This window comes from Aspergillus aculeatinus (assembly GCF_003184765.1).
Source record: "Aspergillus aculeatinus CBS 121060 unplaced genomic scaffold BO66scaffold_1, whole genome shotgun sequence".
Classification (NCBI taxonomy): Eukaryota; Fungi; Ascomycota; class Eurotiomycetes; order Eurotiales; family Aspergillaceae; genus Aspergillus; species Aspergillus aculeatinus.
In genome coordinates this window covers 362,969-380,926 of record NW_020291470.1, presented here as the reverse complement: position 1 = coordinate 380,926, position 17,958 = coordinate 362,969, and the positions used below count along the sequence as shown (strand labels likewise).

Here is a 17,958-nt window from a genome sequence, read left to right as displayed (position 1 = left end):
TATAGGACTCCACATTTCATCAACTCACAGATAACAGGAAAGGTAATCTTGCTGAATGAAAAGAATCAAGAAAGAGTGGGTAGATCGGCAAAGGGCCCGTGATCCGAATTCTTTCGCCACTGCTGTCTTGTCTTCTTGATCTTAACTTTTTACCTTTAGACTAAGACGTGCATCCGTGAGCGAAGGGTTCGCGGTTGGATGCATTCACATCGTTCGTGTCAAATCTTTGGGGGGGGCATGAATTGCCTTCGGTGTACTCAACGCCCTGTGGCTGGAGGGAAAGAACTACCGAGATTAATTGAGAGCGGGGAATGGTCAAGACGACCTTCAGCTACAGGACGTACTTTTTTTCCAGCCTGTCGGCTTCAAGAATATACCTTCACTCCCAATTCGAATAAGTCTGGGCCCCTCGTAGCTGAATGTTTAAGTATCAGTACGTTGTGCGGTAATAAGACGTTTAGGGCAAAAGTACTAATGGAGCACTCACGCTTCGTGAAAAGAAAAATCAAATACAGATACAAATACAAAGAAAGACAACCACCTCGCTCAGCCTAATTTTAGGAAGCGGGAGTTGAGACTTAGAAGCCTAGGGGTATGTACAGTATGTACAGTAACTTACTACTTACTGTACAGCATGGACGAAACGCCCTAGTTCGGCTACGGTCAGCTTAGCGTTGGTGTGCTACCCCAAGATCACCGCGCTATCCTAGAGATAGTAAAAGGTATTTTAGTCCCATCACAATAATCGGGGAAGTGGTGTAAAGACTCGCATCTTTTTACCAACATATCGGCACTCGGATGAGACAAAGACAAAGGAAGAAGGCCGAAATTCAGTCCAAGCAGCAGGCCTGATGTGTGTGTGTGTGTGTGTGTGTGTGTGTGTGTGTGTGTGTGTGTGTGTAGGTTGGTACATGTAGAGTGTAGACATCATGGATGACTCTATTTCCATAACTCGGCCAATCGAGCCATGGGCAACCCTTCTCGCTTTTTTGCAATTGCTGATTAGCCAGTCGGGACCATGGCGAAAGTCAACGTTGCCGATACCACCGTCTGCCCACTATGGTGGAGAGTGAAATGCTCAGACGAAATGATCGAACCTTACGATGGCTCCACTATCCGAGAGTCAGTAGAGCTAGTCTAGTCTAGTCAGTAATTTTTAGTCAGTACGTAGCATCTATATCCAGCGTGGTAGGCCCATCGCACCCTCCATACTGGTCGCAGCTCAACAGCTCGCTCCGAAGTCCTTGATCCTCCAAAGCCTCAAGGATCTTGGGCTTGTCCGAAAAGCAGGATGAAAGAAGATATCCATTCAACGTTGCTCTAACCAAATTGTTTGGGTGTACTCCACCTTGCCTGCGAAAAGATCTCGGAGCGAGCTGTCCCCCGACCATGGCATTTGGTGGCAGTAATCCTTGATGCCCCCGTACACTAATTTTGGCTAAGAAAAGTGGATAAGCAAGTGAAAAGTGTCAGGTTGGGCGTGTGAGTGCCTTAGGTACCCAAGGACGGATCTTTGACACATTGTCAAATCGAGATTAGATGCTGCCAGTCCGGCGAAAGCCGGTAAGCCAGATGCTGCTTGCCGTACCGTCCCGTGCTAGCTATATGAGCATCGACAATTTCTTGTAAGAAAGAAAGGCTGAAGTGGATATTATTGTTCCAGTTGATTGGCGAGGCAAGAAAGCCGCCCGGTGAAACCCAGATCGGACTATGGCAGCCGAGTACTGGACCTAACGCACGCGTCTCATAGCTCGTCTTTTCCCGCAGACGGCCTTGAAGCTATAGAAGCGACAGTTCTCGCGCATATCCGTTTGTAGAAGGTGGTGGGGACAGCGGACAAGGGCCGGGCAGATAGCGGTACCTAGGAGTCTGGAGTGAGAGGAGAATGGAAAGGGGAAATGAATTAGTACACTCAACACTACTACCACTACTAATACTACATCGTACTAAGTAGTAGCGCCATACCCTCTTGGGCATCCATGGAGAAGATTGACGTTGGAGGGGAGTGGGGAGGGGCGAAGAGAGAGTGAGAGAGAGACAGGGAGATAGGTACGGGGTATGAAGGAGAATGAGAATAACTGCTTCTCTTCCCCTTCCCCACTCCAGAATAGGTAAAAGGAAGGTGGTCTCAGGACTGGTCGAAACATGAGAAACAGAAGTCTTGTTCTAACAAAGGCCCGCGGGAGTTGCTCGCATTAGCCCAGCTCACTGATTAGTTAGACGAAAGCATCTAAATTAGTGAGAGTCACTAAAAAAAAATACCTATCGTTCCTACACAACATGCATACTTGCAGGAATGGATGCAATCAAAAGTAGGTTTGTTTGTGACAGGCTGTGAGCTATGATAGAAACGGGGGTGGGAGGGGGCCTCGATTCGAGCACCGATCTCTGCCTGATCCCTGATTCGTGTTGGAAGAAGTGACGCGTTGAGTTGTTTTGTTGCAGGATACTGGCCATGGGTGTGCGATCATTCATGTCAAATTAGAAATGATGGCAATTTGGGCTACAGCCGTGGACTTGGGATGTGCCTTCAATCATCTTATCATGGCGTGCAGGCGATGATGCTCTCCGAGCCACGTATGGCAGACAGGCTGTTGGTAGGTAGTAAAATGCCTAGCAGTAGTAAGAGGTAGTTGGTAAGGTAAGCTGGCCATATATCTCAATCGGGAAGGAAGGATCAGACAGCCAGTGAAAAGTAATCAAACCAGTTCCGAAGCGCCACACGTGTGTGTTGCCCATCAGCTCCTGCAGCGAGAAAGCACACATGATACCTAGTAGAAAAGAAACAGCCTATTGTCTATGAGAACATTCAACAGGGAGGAATGCATGGTTCAAACATGGCCAGACCACTCAATGAACAGCTAGTACAGTATATTCCGGAATTTCCAATGGACCATTCGCTAACGACGCTATCTAGTTACTCCACCCTCTATATCCCTAGGGGAAGATCCGCCGTAATCCCAGGCCCGGTCATCAGCCCGGCAGAAAACGAAGTGTGCCCCCCCCATGGAAGAAAGCTGTTTTCCATTGTCAGACAGTCTGATCCCTGTCCTCCTGGCATGGCGAAATAATGATGGGGATCTGCACAGCCAACGGCATTGCCCAGGTCGAATGACTCGGTTGATAACCGTGTGACTGGCACTGACACATGAAAGGATGATATCACGGACGCCGTCGCGGATGTTGTTGTGGTAGTGGACGGATAACCATGACCATAGGTCATTCTTTGTAGTGTTGGTTGTGTGATTTCACGCTGACAGTTGTCCTTTCGCAGCTCATCTTCGCCTGATGGGCGCCCACGGAGCTTGGCCTTAATCTTCGTAGCTTTCCCTCCTTTCGCCCCTGACCGCTGGCGCTGGGGTGCTGGTGGGTCTGAGCTCGATGTCTTTTTGTTACTCGCTTGCTTTCGGTACCGTGTGGTGGACTGGACGCCATATTTGACGGCTTCTTCCGTTAGGCGCCAGTAGTTCTGGGGCTTCTTACCGGGTTCCTCCTCTCGAACAGCTTCGAACCCCTATTGGAAAATGCACCGTGTCAGTCATCGGAACAACACCAAGGGCCTGAAACAAACAGCACAAGCAATCGTGGAGTATCGCGAAGTAGCATCACCTACCGCATTCATCGAGAGGTTGTGTCGGACGCTGTTCTGCCAGCCTTTGGAAGCACGATCCTTTCCTTTTACTGTACGCTTCTCAAACCAGCTGTAGATATCCTGAAGCGTAAGCTTTTTATCGGGAGCCTCAAGGAGGGCTTTCTCGATAAGGCAGGAATATGGGGCCTCCGAGTTTGCCTCCTCTCCGATGTCGTCAGGACTAGGTCGTGACTCCTCATGGTGGGACCCTGGTCTGTTTGCATGGGTCTTCACCTTGTCAGATAGGAACGAACGATGACCTGAGCTCGGAAAAGCCAGTGACGGTGGTGGCAACCGTGGGGTAGGACAAGCCGTTTTAAAGGTATCTGGCCGTGTTGGATACGGTGCAGCTATCTGAGAAGGTACGGAATAGGTGCCAGATTCAAGCGAGCATCCAGGTTGCTGGGTTCCTGGCGTCCGCGACCAGAGCAGAGAGTGTCTGGTGCTTTCGTAACTGCTTCCTGGTTCGAGCTTTACTTGTTTCGACTCCGGGCAACTGGGCGCGGTCGAATGCGATGACCACTCGGAAGACTCAACGCCGTGAGTAGGAAAGAGACTTGGCACTTCCTCCTCAGATGAAGCGCTGGATGGTGAAGAAGAAGAGGGTCGGTATAGCGGTGCCTTCCACAGAGGGGTGGTATGATAATGATGTTGTTGTTGTTGGTGGTGGTAGTGAGACATCGCCGTCTCTGAACTGCCGGAATGGGAACTCGTCCATTTTCCGATTGCTGAACAGGGATAGACATGGTGAGAAGGGGTCAAACGAGCGCCATCTGTTACAGATGAGGAAGGGGTCACTGTTTGTCTCGCAGGCTCAATCTGAGAAGAAGCCCGGCCGAATGGAAGTGAGTCCGGGTGTGAGCTGAGAGGAGGAGAAGGATAGAAACGATCCATAATGTGCTTGTGCTTGTGCTTGTGCTTGTGCTTGTGGCCTTGTGCTAGTAGTATGAGCCAGGATGAACGCAGTCTGTGACGAGAGCTGGGCCAATGACTAGTTCAGAGTAACATGAGAAGAAGTGTAGCTTCACAGCGGAATAAAAATATTATATAAATTTAATGAGACTTCGACGACACCCTTGCCTCTAGAGTCCCATCAAGTAGCTTGCTGCACAATAAAGGGTTCTTTCTGAACAAAGGAAAGGAGGGTTAGGAGGGGTTGGCTCCAAAATCGCCTTCAAATAAATCAGAAAAAAAAAATAGACGTGTGACCACTGAGACGAAGGGAGCCCGATCTTGCAATTGAAGCTGTGAGGCAAAAGAAAATGCCAGCTCATAATGTACAGTACGAGCTTGGTCTTTTTGGTCTCTTCTTTCCTTTCCTTTCCTTTTCTTTTTCTTTTTGAGGTCTGTCTACGGTATCAGTCCCTCCCTCGGTATGTCTGACTGTCTCTCCTGCTAACCCTCTTTCTTCTTTTGTAGGCTTGCAATCAGTCCCGAGTCAGTCTTTGCACATATTTAGTCCTTCAAAACAAGGATGAGCTTGAACAAGATGTCAAGATCGCCCTTTCCCACAGCCCAGGAGGAGGCGAGGGGAATGGTAGACATTAGTCAGAAAAGAATCAGGATGATATCAATGGTCTACCAGCCAACCTATTCTATCATATGTTGAAAATGTAGCTGCATTGACAACCGCGGGAGTCGCCCCCCATAAGGTTGTGAAACCGAACTGGTATTCTAGTCCACTTGCAGTGCAGTCGAAGACCATGAAATCACGAATGCCCAAACGGAGGCTAGATCTGGTCCGAGGGGGCTTGCGATGGCGGTCCCTGGGTGGCCTGCCGCGCCAAATGGGCCGGGGTCATGCACGTATTTTGAGAATGGCGATACCGGAAGCCTGCAGATACATTCTACCATCCACCAAAAATGAAAAATAGAAAAACAAAAAACAATTTTGAAAAAACAAAAGAAGAAAACAAAGGGCACTAACTAATAGAATAGTACAATTCGAAATTAGCTGCAGAACTTTTCTCAGAATTGGAGATAACTCCTCTCCCTTCCTTTCTTCCTCAAGCCATGAGAAGTCTTTAGAGAGTTGTCCTGCAGATACTAGGTACACCACTGCTTCTCCCGGTTTCCCCGTCCATCCGGCTCCTTAGAACAATACGCAATGTTTCCCCAAAGCCGCATCAGGTGTTACCACCATTCCCAAGTCCACGACGACCATGCAAGGGAAGCATGAGGTCCCCCGCCTCAATTCTGATTTGTTGCACGTGATATACACCAGCGCTGCCCAGGGTGGGGGAGCCTTTGCTGGAGAGAGTCGAGGCACGGAAAGCATTTCTGACCGAATATATACAGATCTCGAGTGCAGTGTAATTAAGCATCGACAGGTATTCCGTGAGTGGAGACCACGATCTGCGCGCCGGATCATGTAGTAGCTTGAGATCGAATATGATACATCTTAGCTTGGCTGGGATAGAGTCCAATACGTGATCAGATGGATTAAGTTTGCAGTCCAATCAGAAGAGCGAGAACGGCTCTTCGCTGTACGCGGACGAATTCGTCCCTGTGGAACCCAGACCTGACGATATTTTGCCTCTGGCATACGCTAGGGTTTTCTGTGCGTTCCATACCGCCGGAACTCCGAAAATCGCCTTGATTTTACTTCCGGTAGTAGATCTGGATAATCGAGTTAGTATAGCACCGGGATGAGACGTCGATCAGGGACTCGACTCACCCGCTTGAATTGAAAATGTAGTTGCAGAATTCCCTGCCGACACCGTCAATTCTCATTTTCTTTGTACGAAAAAAAAAGGGGGATGTAACGTACTTTGTCGAAAGTACTCTTGAAACCGCGTTCTCGCTTGGCACTGTAATCCCACTCCTTATCCACAATGCGAAAGGCGATATCTTCATACGGTGGGCCGGCCATAAAACGAATGAGACAAGTATCTTCTTCCCCTGCTTCCGCAAAGGACTGACCGCGCTTACGGCCATTTTCCCGCTCGATACGGTAGGTCGGAGCTTTGGTCTTGTCAATCAGATCTGGGTAGAATATATTGAACTTGTAGCCCTGAACGACTTTCGGGGGTGGGTTGTCGTGGTCATAGTGGGTTTGGTTGTACTTGTTCCACTCGTAGCCCATTTGAACACGGTTGAAGTACCGCGGCTTGCGGGGTCGATACTTGCCTGCCCACAAAGGTTGGGCGCCGGAGCTTACAGCTTCCTCGCCAGTGAAGATCTCTTCGTTTTCACTCACTCCCTTCGCCAATTCGCGTTCATAGAGGGCCTTGGTCGCTTGAGAAAAGTCATCGTTGGGGATGGCCGAGAACCTAGTTAGGGCACTAGGAACTGGCATGTTTGTTGCTTGGTTCAGGGGAGTAGCCGAAGGCTTCTCCGCATGTCGCTGGCGCAGCGGCACAAAACCCATCTTCAAGATTTTTTGTCGTTCCCGGGCCTGCATAGTGTTGGCATCAGTCTTTCGAGGGTTGATTTATGATACATAGTGCAATTTGACTGACCACTTGACCAAGAAAAGCACTTTCATCGACAATCTCCAGTATCTTGTCCTCTGGACGAACCTGAAGCAATGGATCCGGATCGAGGCCTTCAAAGTCGTGATGATCGGGTTGAGCGTCACTCCCCGAGGGGGCCCGGATAAAGGGAGCCAGCGGAGCGAGCTTCGCTCGCACAGATTCGGCCTCCTCGCACTGTTGTGTGCGCAGCCCCTTAACTCTCTCATCTATGACATCTTGAAACACTTTCTTCAGCTTGGCGCGAGCTTTCCAAACAGTGAGACTGCGCAGAAGTTCTTCCCAGTAGTCCGTGTCGATGGGTTCGTTCGAATCCAACTTTCTCCTAACTTGCACCTCGAGCGTCTGAAGTTGTTCGTAGGACTTGGGACTCAGCAATCGGTTGATGTCGGAAGCCACAGAGCTGAGCGCACGACCTTCAGGCCCGGTGATCTTTTGGCGATCTCGACAGATGACCTTCATCGTCTGTGCCAGAAAAGATAGTGGTTAGCATCGTCTAAACAACATCCTGACCAACCGGAAGACCAGAGGAGACCTCATACCTTCCAAAACTCCCGGTTCTGCGAGTTCTTCTCCAGACTCAAAAAAGTATCAATATCCTTCTCTAGATCCAGCAACTGTGCCGGCGACAGTCCTTCAAAGACACCATCGGGGTCCACCAGATCGAGCTCCGAATCGGCGATTTCATCATCTAGAGGGTTCCTCGTAGGATCGATCACCCGTAGAGTAACAGTGAGCCAATCGATCGGCTTGGCTCTGCCTTCCTTCACCCGGATCTCTGCCTTCTTTTTGGCCTGCTTGAGAACGAAGATGTCCTCCTGCGCCACCCATTCTCGGACCTGCTCATCTTCCTGAAGCTGATTGAGCCGCACCTGGTCCTTCATATTCCGCGGTCGCGACTGCGACGGACGACCTTCTTCGCCTCTCCAGGCCCTGCTGGAGTCGTATTGCTGGTCTCGGTCGTCATATCGGCGTGGGTGCTTCTGAGGATGACGCGACGGGGAGCGAGAACGGCTGCGCTTCGAGCTTGCTCGCTCGGGAAATCGCGATGACATCCTGTTGGGGGGAGGCCCAGGATGATTCCGAATCTCTCGTGAGTATACGATAGTAAAGCAAAAACAAAATTAAGAAGAAGAAGACGAACAGAGTTGTTCAGTGGCTGTCAGATGAGAAGCAGGCTCTCCAAGTTGCACTGTTATCGGACAGTCCAGAGATCGGGTTGACAGGTTCCCGCGCCAGGAAGGTCAATCGATCGCGCCGCCGTCGCGGCAAACCTTCTCTATCAGCACGTGCATCTAATCTATCGCCTACCAACCCGCTGATGCCTTAAATCGCGGCTCTCTTACTTCTCAACTTACCTACCATTCTAAAGCAGACCCAACCAGTCGCGGTCCCAAAATGACTTCGAGATGGCACAGACTGCATTTCTCATCCTCTGGCAATGTTCCCACTCTCTTGTATCAATTTACCTTCACTGTGGACGGATATGAGCTGTATATCACCGACCTTACATACATATGGTCGGAACATTTGGATCGTAAATCTATACTGCGACGAGCAGATGAAGACGACACCACCATCGACCCCAGTGAGGATAACGATCAGCTCACAGTGCTACTACAGAAGGTAGAAGAGGCGCTGCATCATGACTCTGGGCATAATGCTGCGCTCAGCCGGGGCTCAGAGGGTGCGAGCCTACATCTGCTCACCACAACAAAGCTCCCGGCTCCGCTCAACCCTCTCCGATGGAGGTTTTACTTATCCCAGAACCCTCATTCTGCGACCACTAACCATCTGCTCTTACCACTGGTGAAGTCTGAGGCCGTATGGCAATCGCGGGAACAGGTTTTGATCGACCAGCTCATGAAGAAAGACTGGGTCTTAGGGAAGCTCTTCGACAAGCTCGAAGCTCTAGGTATCGACATTGGCACAGTCTTCCCTGGCGTCTCCGGTCATCGTCCGGGACAGAAAGACACGATGCTGTCACATACTGCCAAATACATCAAAGGGGTCGAGCCATTCGACAAGGACTCCTGGATTTGCGAGACCAATGTATCCTTTCCCGAGCTCAGCTCCGCGGCCAATCTTGCCACGGAAGCCACTGGCTCCGGGGTTGGTGATGCCGATAGAGTGCGAGGCCTCACTGCGCCAGCAGACGGATGGTGGAAGCAGCTCTCAACTGGTGTCGTCGACTCGTCGTCCGACAATGAGCCCCGGAAGCCTGCCGTAGAGAAGCGCCAATTTGATGGTAGTCTCGAGACTGACACTGACAGTGGGAATGAGGATGACGACGACGAATTTGAGGTATGTTCTTACAGCCCACTCAGCCTTTCCAAGCAGGTCAGCGTTCACTATCTTTTCTCGCCTTAGCGACAAGAGACACCGCCGCATCTAAGACGCACCACAGCCAAGACGCCAAGTCCAAGCCCTGGTGCAGAGCCAAGCTCAGCAAGACACGGGACGAGATCACCGTCAAGGTCGGAGCATTTATCAGTACAGAAGCCTTCTAAAGGTGGTGGTCTTGGTGTAATCGGAGGCAGGAAGAGACCACAATCGACAGAGAAGACACCGCCCTCTTCTGCTTCAGAGGTCGACATCCCAGACCGGAGGGCCAAGCCATCAGTACCTCCCCCCAGAGCAACAGATAGCGAAGCAACCGCCTCTGAGACAGACGGAGACGACGACCTTTCGCCACCCCCACCACCGAAACCGAATGCACCAGCACCAGTCAAGCGCGGCCTTGGAATCATAGGCGGCAAGAAGAAAGAGCAACCACCATCTCTGCCATCATCTCCAAATCGGCAACCCTCTCAACCACTATCAGACCAGCTGTCTGAGTCAAAGACCCAGACCCCGCCCAAACGGACCGGCCGGTTGGGGGTGATAGGAGGTATTGCACGCTCCACTAAGCGCACTGCGGAATCTCAACCACCAACAAATGCTGCGTCATCTGCCAAATTAGAACACTCGGATGATGCATCCGAAGGAGCCACTACAGAACCAGCAGACCCGCGAGCAGCCCGTTCAGTATCTCAGGAACAAAAGCCTGAATTGACACCACCCGCGGAACAAGAGAAAGAGGAGAGTGAACAGCAGCGGGCCGACAGGAAGCGGGATGAATTGAAACGACAACTCGAGGCGAAGGCCAAAGCTCCAGCCAAGAAGAAACGAAAATTCTGAACTTGGCTTTTCCGGAGACTACTGACTTGAGTTGAAATCATAGGACACAATTTTGTGCTAGCTAGTTAGAAGTTGTTTTTTGGATAGGCCGGCGGCAGGAAGACCGTTTCATGGGTCATCCACATTACTACTACAATGTAGGCGCATTATATTATGTACAGTCATCATCATCGACCCTTTGGGACTTCTGTCCACTGGCAAATCGAGGCTGGGTGCTAAAGTCTCACTTTACAAGATGAGACGACAGACAGAAACATGGAAAGAAAGATAGATCGGCTCAGCCTTCTGCCGATTCAATGGCGTCAGTCGCTCGTATGAATAGATTCAGTATCAATTGCTCAGCCCACTGCCGCTGCCACCAAAGCTTGTCCGATGGCCACTTCGCCGCGGCTTCCCTTGTTCACTAGGTGTCACTAGTCGCACCTTTTTGGGAGACATCGTGGTAGAGGAGGCTCCACTGGGCCCAGCGCTGGTGGTAGCCGTGGTTGAAGTGCTTCCAGCTGATGCACCAACCCCCAACATACCACGCACCTTCTCCACGGCCCTGCTTTCCCCCTTGGCCCATGTGTCTCGTTTGACAAAGCCTGCACCTGCTTTGCGGCCGGCGGAGTCTCGTTTCTTGGACTCCTCTAGCAGGACAGACCGGTTGTGTTCACGGCGGGGCCCTGGACCACAGTCATGCATACACCCCGGGGTCGCGCAGCCACCCTCGCTGATGGATACATCACTTAGCCAAGTACTGATGCAAGCTAGATGTCCGCCGTGGCCGCAGCCTTGACACCACGTCCAGAGAGTGGCTCCTCTGGGCCGACGCGGTTGAGTATTTTCGGAGAACATAGCGTCCATTTGCTGTAACTCGTATTGAGGTATAGATTCTGTCTCCAAGGAGGAATGCGAAGCAGACAAGGTATATGGAGATCCTGACCCAAGATCGGGGTGATCCGAGGACATCGATAGCTCTGCAACCCATTCTGGAGGAGGATCAACACTCATACAGATAGCACACGGATCCTGTGGGGTGTTGCAACGATAGCATCGCCCATTGTCACTCTTTGGGTTCTCATATGGCCGTTTGCATGAGAAACAGAACACGTTCATGTATGTGTCCGCCTGGGCATATTCGTACACTGCTGGGTAGGACGGCACGCAGAGGAGCCGGAGCTCGGCCGCCTCCTTGTACATTGACTGTCGTAATAATTGTTCGTTGTAGGCTTTGAGAATGAATTCAGTCTCCTCGCTGGGAAGGATCTTGTCGCATTCCTGAAAAAGAGCGCGCAACATTAGGAGCAGGTGAGCAGCAGACTGGATGTCAACAACAGCGCCACTATGATAGTGTCTGATCGCCTCCTTGAACAGTAGCTCAACACTCCAGGGCTTGTTAGGGGTTGTATCGGGAGTAATTGGAATGCTGACGTCCGAAAATTGTTTCAATACTCCAGAGGTGCTCTGAGCACTCCACTCATTGGACCCGGTTTGAGACACTTCCTCGAAAGTACGAGACTCCAATGGTTGGCTCTCTTTGAGAAGCGGAGGGGGGCTGGACGGCCGGTCAAGATGAATAGTATCAGAGCCTGGAGGCTCTTCCTCGAACGACTCGCTGCTGAGCATTTCTGTCTCATTCGCAATGTCAGGATTTAGGATGGATGCTCCTCTACTCCTGGTTCTGTTATTGTTTGAAATGGGTATATCCACCTGCTCGCCCCGGCTCTCGGTCCCCGCTGCATCATGAAGCCTTGCAGCAGAATTAAGGGACGTGCCCATGTACTTAGAAGGATGCGAACTTTCTGTTGATGCGGAGAACATTGGGAAGCTTTCTGATGACTCTTGGCGATGAAACGTTGGGGGCTTGGCGGATTCCATCCGAGATTCCAAGGTCAGTACTTTTTTTGGATGAAGCCTGTAATCACGAATTGCCGCTCTTTTGTCCTCCATCTTCAAATCATAATCATCAACTTCAGAAGCGTCCTTTGAAATACCCGCAGGCTTTCTGATATGCCAGTCTGTCCTGCCGGTTATGGCTCGTGGTGCAGATCGCTGGTCATCTGCCAGATCATGGGCTACAGAAGGGCGCAAGAAATCAGGTGGTAAACTTTCAGGCGCAAAATGAGCGCCTTTATTTGCCTGCTCTCGACTCTCGTTGAAGTCGCGGATTGGCCGAGGATCAACGTCCGATACCGATGACCAATCGTTTGAAGACATTGTCCCGATATTGGGACTCAGGACTGAGGCAGGAAGCGGTTGAATATCTGTAGTATCATTTAAGGACGTCATGTGGGATATTGAACTATCCAGAGACCCGAGTGGAGAATCAGGTAGGGGCTGCGCAAGCGGGGTGGTCATAGTCGAAGCACCCTCCGTATCAGTGAGAGGATGCTTTGATGTATCGCTCTCAATGACGCTCTTGATCAGCTTGTTCTTAAATTTGTCCTGTCGACCGTCTTCCATTGTCCGCTGCTTTTCCGCGACCGGCCCTTCTTTTGACGGGCGTTTCTTCATGACCCGAAGTCCCTTATCGAGCGAGGGGGGCTGCTGCTTCGCCCTAAGTTCAAGCTCCTGAATGACCGCGTATTGGATGACCCGCCAGGTCTGAGCAAGCTTGAATAAAGATATGTCTTCGGAGCACTGGGCATTGTGGCCAAGTGATTCAAGCAAAGACTGTATAGAACTCTTGGGAAGCATGTCAGGCTCATCGAGCAGAGGATGATAGTGCGAAGCTAGATACTGGTATGTATCCTGATCCAGTGTGGCTCCCGGGATCCCTCCAACAACCCCGAGCTGACGTACCTCTGGGGTTTTGATCTGAGACAATAACCTTTCCAGAGGGAGAATAGGAACAAGCTCCGATGCACTCGGGGGAGTACTGCCTAAGGACTTAGACGGTCGAATGCTACTTGACTTACTATATCGATGCCGCGTCGAGGTGAGCGGGGCGTCATCAAGGAAATCGTCCACAGGGCTCTGACTCAAGACTTCCCCACTGCTGCTCTCGTCCTGTCGAGAGCCTACAACCTCAGCGGTGCTGGGTCCAAGAGCACTTCGTCGAGGACGCTTCTGGACAAAGGCGAGCACTTCTCCACTTGGGCTCCAAGCAACAGCACAGGTCGACCGTTGATTGACCACTTGAGGGGCATATCGAACATCTGTCTGGGTAAAAGCGCCGGCTTCACCCACCGTCCATAACAGATCCTTCGAATGCCAAAGCAGATCGGTGGCGTGAGCGTCATAACGATCAAACTCGCGGAAGGGAATATGGGACCGGCGAAGATCCCAGAGATGAACTCGTGGGTCCTCCTTGTCGTAAGATGTTACTACCTGCGACGACTGCCAATCACCTGCTCCCTCCGGCTCCCTCGCCCATGATGGGGGCCGCCAGCGCACATTGAGAACAGCCTGGGGGGTACGAAACTGAAAGGCCGGCTTCTGTCTTCTTTCTGCTGAAGTAGAGAAATCCCAAACCTTCACTTGCCTGTCTGTGCCTCCACTGACGAGGTGCTTTCCATCAGGATGCCAGTCTACCGAATAACAGGGGCGATCATGAGCAGTAATCCGCATCAACGGCGCACTGGTCTTGCGGCAATCCCACAGTTGTATAGCTCCACTGTCTGTGGCTGTTGCAAACAGTACTCTGTCGGTCGGTGACCATCTGATATCACGGATAGCATCACTGTTACCGTTGAATAATTCCGTACTTCCACATACTAAGACGCCCCGTTCTGCCGATGCTGTCCGCAAATCCCACATGCGGATCGAAGAGTCCTGGCTTCCAGACAACAGCCATGATGAATGGTATGGATTGAAGGCTAGGCGGTGAACTTGACGGCTATGGCCTTGAAACCGGCAGCATTCTAAGCCAGTCCGATACAGATCGTAGACAACAATGCGGCCATTGGCCACCGCGGTGGCGATGATTTGGTCATGCTCACCATGTGACCACTTCACATCTCTGACCGTCAGCTGGTCTTTGTGCCGAGCGGAAAGCCCACTCCCGACATGGTGAGTAGAAGAATAGCTAATAATGGCACTGCGAAGATTGAATTCCTCGGACGAATGATCCGGCGAGACACGGATCGTTTTCAAAATCTCTTTGCCGCCGATAACTGCATGTGTCCGCTGGGGAGATATATCTAGCGCAGCTATAGGAATCCCAGTCTTATGAGAGATCGTCTGAGAAGCACCAGGTCTAAGGAAGATGTCAGATTCATTCACCTTTCACATTTCAAGGTGCTTAGAGCTTTCGTCACCCCGGTCATCGGGACCAAATTACTAGGTAAAGCCAAAGCACTAATGGGGAGGAAAGAAGTAAGGGGGAGGTAGGGCAAGAGTCGAGCGAGGGCGAGGAAGCAGTATCTCGGAAGGGCGGGGGGAAAGGAGTGGAGTGGAGAGCTATACAAGGACTTGGACCTAGTGGAACGGGGACCAGCAGATAGATCTGCACGACCACTTTGCGTATGCGGACTGGGAGGTCGAGACCCGGAGAAAAAAGGCTGGGCAAATCTTGCCAAAGCACTGGCCGCGCGGTTAGAATACTTGTGACTTTGTTGCACGGGAGCTGGAGGTGGGGGAGGCGGCGGCGCTGGGGAGGTGTTGCCTCGGGGGGGCAATCGAGAGAAGTCGGCCATGATTTCCAGGGTCAGAGACTCTCTCAGAGGTCAGTCATGCATGACTTAACCGGATGAGGATTGGAGCTCCATGGCTGTGAAGGTTTTTCCCCGGACGAACAAACAAGAGTGATGCACAGAAGAGAGGTGGGGAATAGGAAGGGAAAGGAACCTGGAAAGGTAAAGCCAGAGGAGAACGAAAGGGGGAGGCGGAAGATGAGAAGAAGGGGGGGGCAGCTGATTCCTGGAACTATGACTTCAACCCGGGAAACAAGATGAAGGTGGATGCTATGAAGAAAAGGTAAATCATGAGTATGATTGGATATTGAGGTGATACCGTCGAGGACCAGCAGTAAGTAATTGTAGTAGTAGTGCAGGAATGTGAGGCGGACAGTGCAATAATGGAGCAACAAACCGCCTTGGATGGAATTCTGCCGGTTCAATGGATGACACGGCTTGATACCTGAATTGGTTTTGAGCCGAAGCTCCAAGCTGGGGGCGAGCGATTATGTAACCAGTGGCAATAGTCAAGTAAATTCAACTTACCCCGTGATATATACGAGTATCTGCTTGCACGGCGAAGGGTAACGCAGATTTGAGGTCGATACAATATACTGTCCACTGTATGTGCAAAAACTCGTCGATCTCCATAGGAAGAGGGAGAACTAACTAGAGTACTCATGTACTGTACAGTACATACAGTACTGTGACTTACCGGGTGTTGTTGAGTTTGGTGTTCTTGGGAACTGTACGGAGGGAACTCCGTACGATCAGTTTGCTATGTTTGCTTGACTTTCTGCAGGCTCGAAACTGATCTATAGCTTTAAGTATCCGTATCATCGAAATTATTCCTTCGCCTCCCGATCTGACTGCTGCCTATGTTGGGAGCAATTTTACTGAAACTAGCTTAAATAGCTTGTAAACGGTGGCTCAAACAAGATTCCTCTTCCCGTTTGGCCATCCAGCCACATGAGAACGAGAGGAAAGTCGGGGAAGAGATCTTTGGAGGGAAGAGGGAGTTGGTTGCGGAAAAAAAACATTATTCTCTGTATAGTAGTATGGATGGATGCAGACAAGGGATGCATGCAGGTTCAGGGCGGTGTGCAGTCACGAGTCGATGGGGATCGGTCGGATCAAGAATTGTTCCTGTCCAACCTGCAAGCATAATTACGACACCCGCCTATGATGATCATGGTTGTCTTACCCTCTCACTTTTCTCCCTAGGGAGGTGCTTAAATCGACCGCCACCTATCGGTAGACTCTTCCCATGCATGTTGAGCGGTGCGGAAATTGAGACAGGAAGTCCGAGATTAAGCAGACGGGTGGCCATGTCATTGTCTCACTACTCCAATGGTCCGGTGCTGTACAGTACATTCCAGGCGTTGTTTTAGATCATCCGGACATTCGGGACTTCAAGGTGGGACAAGCTAAAATGGAACTAGTCTGGGGCGGTTACCGAATGACTCGTCGAAATCGTGAGGGATGCGCATAATTGTCGAGGATGAAGAACACCCTCTCCCCGCACCATCAGAGACGCTTGCTCTTTGGTTATAGTCGGCTGATGCGTGGTTATATTGGTAGCTTGAATGAAAGGGGGAGGGTTTGTTTTCTAATTCTGTACTGCCTCTATATCGTTTCTGTCCATGTCGATATCTGGGATGGGTGGCACAACGGCCTCAATAGATGAATTATATATTTAACCCAAGAGTGTACTCTGATAGCCATTCAACAATGTATACATCGTATTCATCTAGATATCTGATTTTGGCCAGACTAGTCCATACCGACAGATGTCCCTGAAAACTTGCCAGCCACCTACGCATCCTTCGAGCGAAAACACCTGCATCTGAAAGGGCTTTGATTCATCGACAATCCCGCCCGTATTTCATCCTGTGAGCGCCATGGTCTTTATCTTTCAGCAACACCAGCACCAGCAGGAGGAGGGGTCAAAGTTGATGGACCGGCATCTGGGCCGTGATGTGTCTTTGCTCCAACCGGGGTCAGAGACCACTCAGAGAGCTTCTCTTCCATCCCAGCACATAGTCTTCCAGGGAATCCCCGAGCGGTTAATTGCTGCGGCAGCCCAGGCCTTCCATCATTCGTCCTCCTCGTCCTCGTTCCATTGTTACCTTCTCGCATCGATCTGCGCAAAGCCCTCCTCCATCGAGATCTGTCATGACATACCCCTACAAGTGACCCCCTCCAGTTGCTTCTCGCTTGTCGCCATCGGCGGAGCTCATGCGTGTGCCTCATGGTGTCTTTATGTATCAACTTGGCGGTAACTTGCAGTTGTGCCATCTATTCTACTACGTACAGTACTTACCGACTTACCAACCTACCCCACAGGCCTTCACCTCCCCTCATCCGCCATCATCTGTCTCATTCTTCTCGACTAGACGGAGTAGTGCTTGAGAACTCATTGTCCCTCCCCTTGAGTGGATTCTTTTCCTTCAGCACACGGGAACCTTCATTCCAACCCCTGTTCTCATTGGGTATGATGCACCTCTACACCTCTAAATCTCCACGGGATTCGACCAGAAGGGTGTTTACAACGGCTGGTACATCCTGGAGAGACAAACGGAATACGTACTACCCTGTAGTTTGATCATTCCAGACCATGATCTATCCTTTCTGATTGAGGAGACCCTCACCCACCCTTTCTATTTTAATTTGACTCATACCATTAAACTGCGCATAGGAGGGGATGGTGGGAGGCAAAGGGTATTAAGAGAGACAGAGAGAACGCAGGTGAGAAAGAAAACCTCCGATGCTGCCTGCATCTGATCAGCCGGGAATAATGAAAACGACCGTTGGGGCGAGGCACGCAGGGCGGATATTCCTTCTGTTCTTCTTTGCTTTCTTTCCCTCGTTGTTTTTGCTGTTCTTTTGCTTTTTTTTTTTCCATTCTGCCTTTCTGTTCTTTTTTCTTTTTCTTTCTCTTTTTTCCTTTTCGAATTTTCTATTTTTTTTGCTCTAAGGAAACATAATCATAATAATACTAATAATGCTGGATATTATTATTATTTTCCTTCCCCTCGCCTTCCGGATCCAACCAAGCTTAATACGGAACTAGCTT

General features: G+C 50.6%; 4 protein-coding genes across 4 annotated transcripts; 1 reads left to right on the top strand and 3 right to left on the bottom strand.

Moving 5' to 3' along the window:
- Window positions 1-2,879: 2,879 nt before the first annotated feature.
- BO66DRAFT_387175 (forkhead box transcription factor) lies at window positions 2,880-4,717 on the bottom strand. Its single transcript, XM_025646237.1, has 2 exons — window positions 3,614-4,717; window positions 2,880-3,514 (listed from the first exon to the last, which is right to left on the bottom strand). Exons 1-2 carry the CDS (start codon window positions 4,523-4,525, stop codon window positions 2,930-2,932), a joined length of 1,497 nt encoding a protein of 498 aa, XP_025509054.1. The 5' UTR covers window positions 4,526-4,717; the 3' UTR covers window positions 2,880-2,929.
- Window positions 4,718-6,232: 1,515 nt separating this feature from the next.
- On the bottom strand, window positions 6,233-8,159 carry BO66DRAFT_433317 (splicing factor cactin; the record flags this gene model as incomplete). Its single annotated transcript, XM_025650684.1, has 5 exons — window positions 6,233-6,250; window positions 6,309-6,341; window positions 6,402-7,028; window positions 7,093-7,569; window positions 7,647-8,159. 5 exons carry the CDS (start codon window positions 8,157-8,159, stop codon window positions 6,233-6,235), a joined length of 1,668 nt encoding a protein of 555 aa, XP_025509053.1.
- A 343-nt stretch (window positions 8,160-8,502) lies between these two features.
- BO66DRAFT_362830 (uncharacterized protein) lies at window positions 8,503-10,553 on the top strand (the record flags this gene model as incomplete). Its single annotated transcript, XM_025645086.1, has 2 exons — window positions 8,503-9,408; window positions 9,475-10,553. 2 exons carry the CDS (start codon window positions 8,503-8,505, stop codon window positions 10,282-10,284), a joined length of 1,716 nt encoding a protein of 571 aa, XP_025509052.1. The 3' UTR covers window positions 10,285-10,553.
- Window positions 10,470-15,017, bottom strand: BO66DRAFT_2905 (WD repeat protein). Its single transcript, XM_025643167.1, has 2 exons — window positions 14,674-15,017; window positions 10,470-14,464 (listed from the first exon to the last, which is right to left on the bottom strand). The coding sequence occupies exons 1-2, from the start codon at window positions 14,901-14,903 to the stop codon at window positions 10,615-10,617; spliced, it is 4,080 nt and encodes a 1,359-aa protein (XP_025509051.1). The 5' UTR covers window positions 14,904-15,017; the 3' UTR covers window positions 10,470-10,614.
- Between the last annotated feature and the right edge of the window lie 2,941 nt (window positions 15,018-17,958).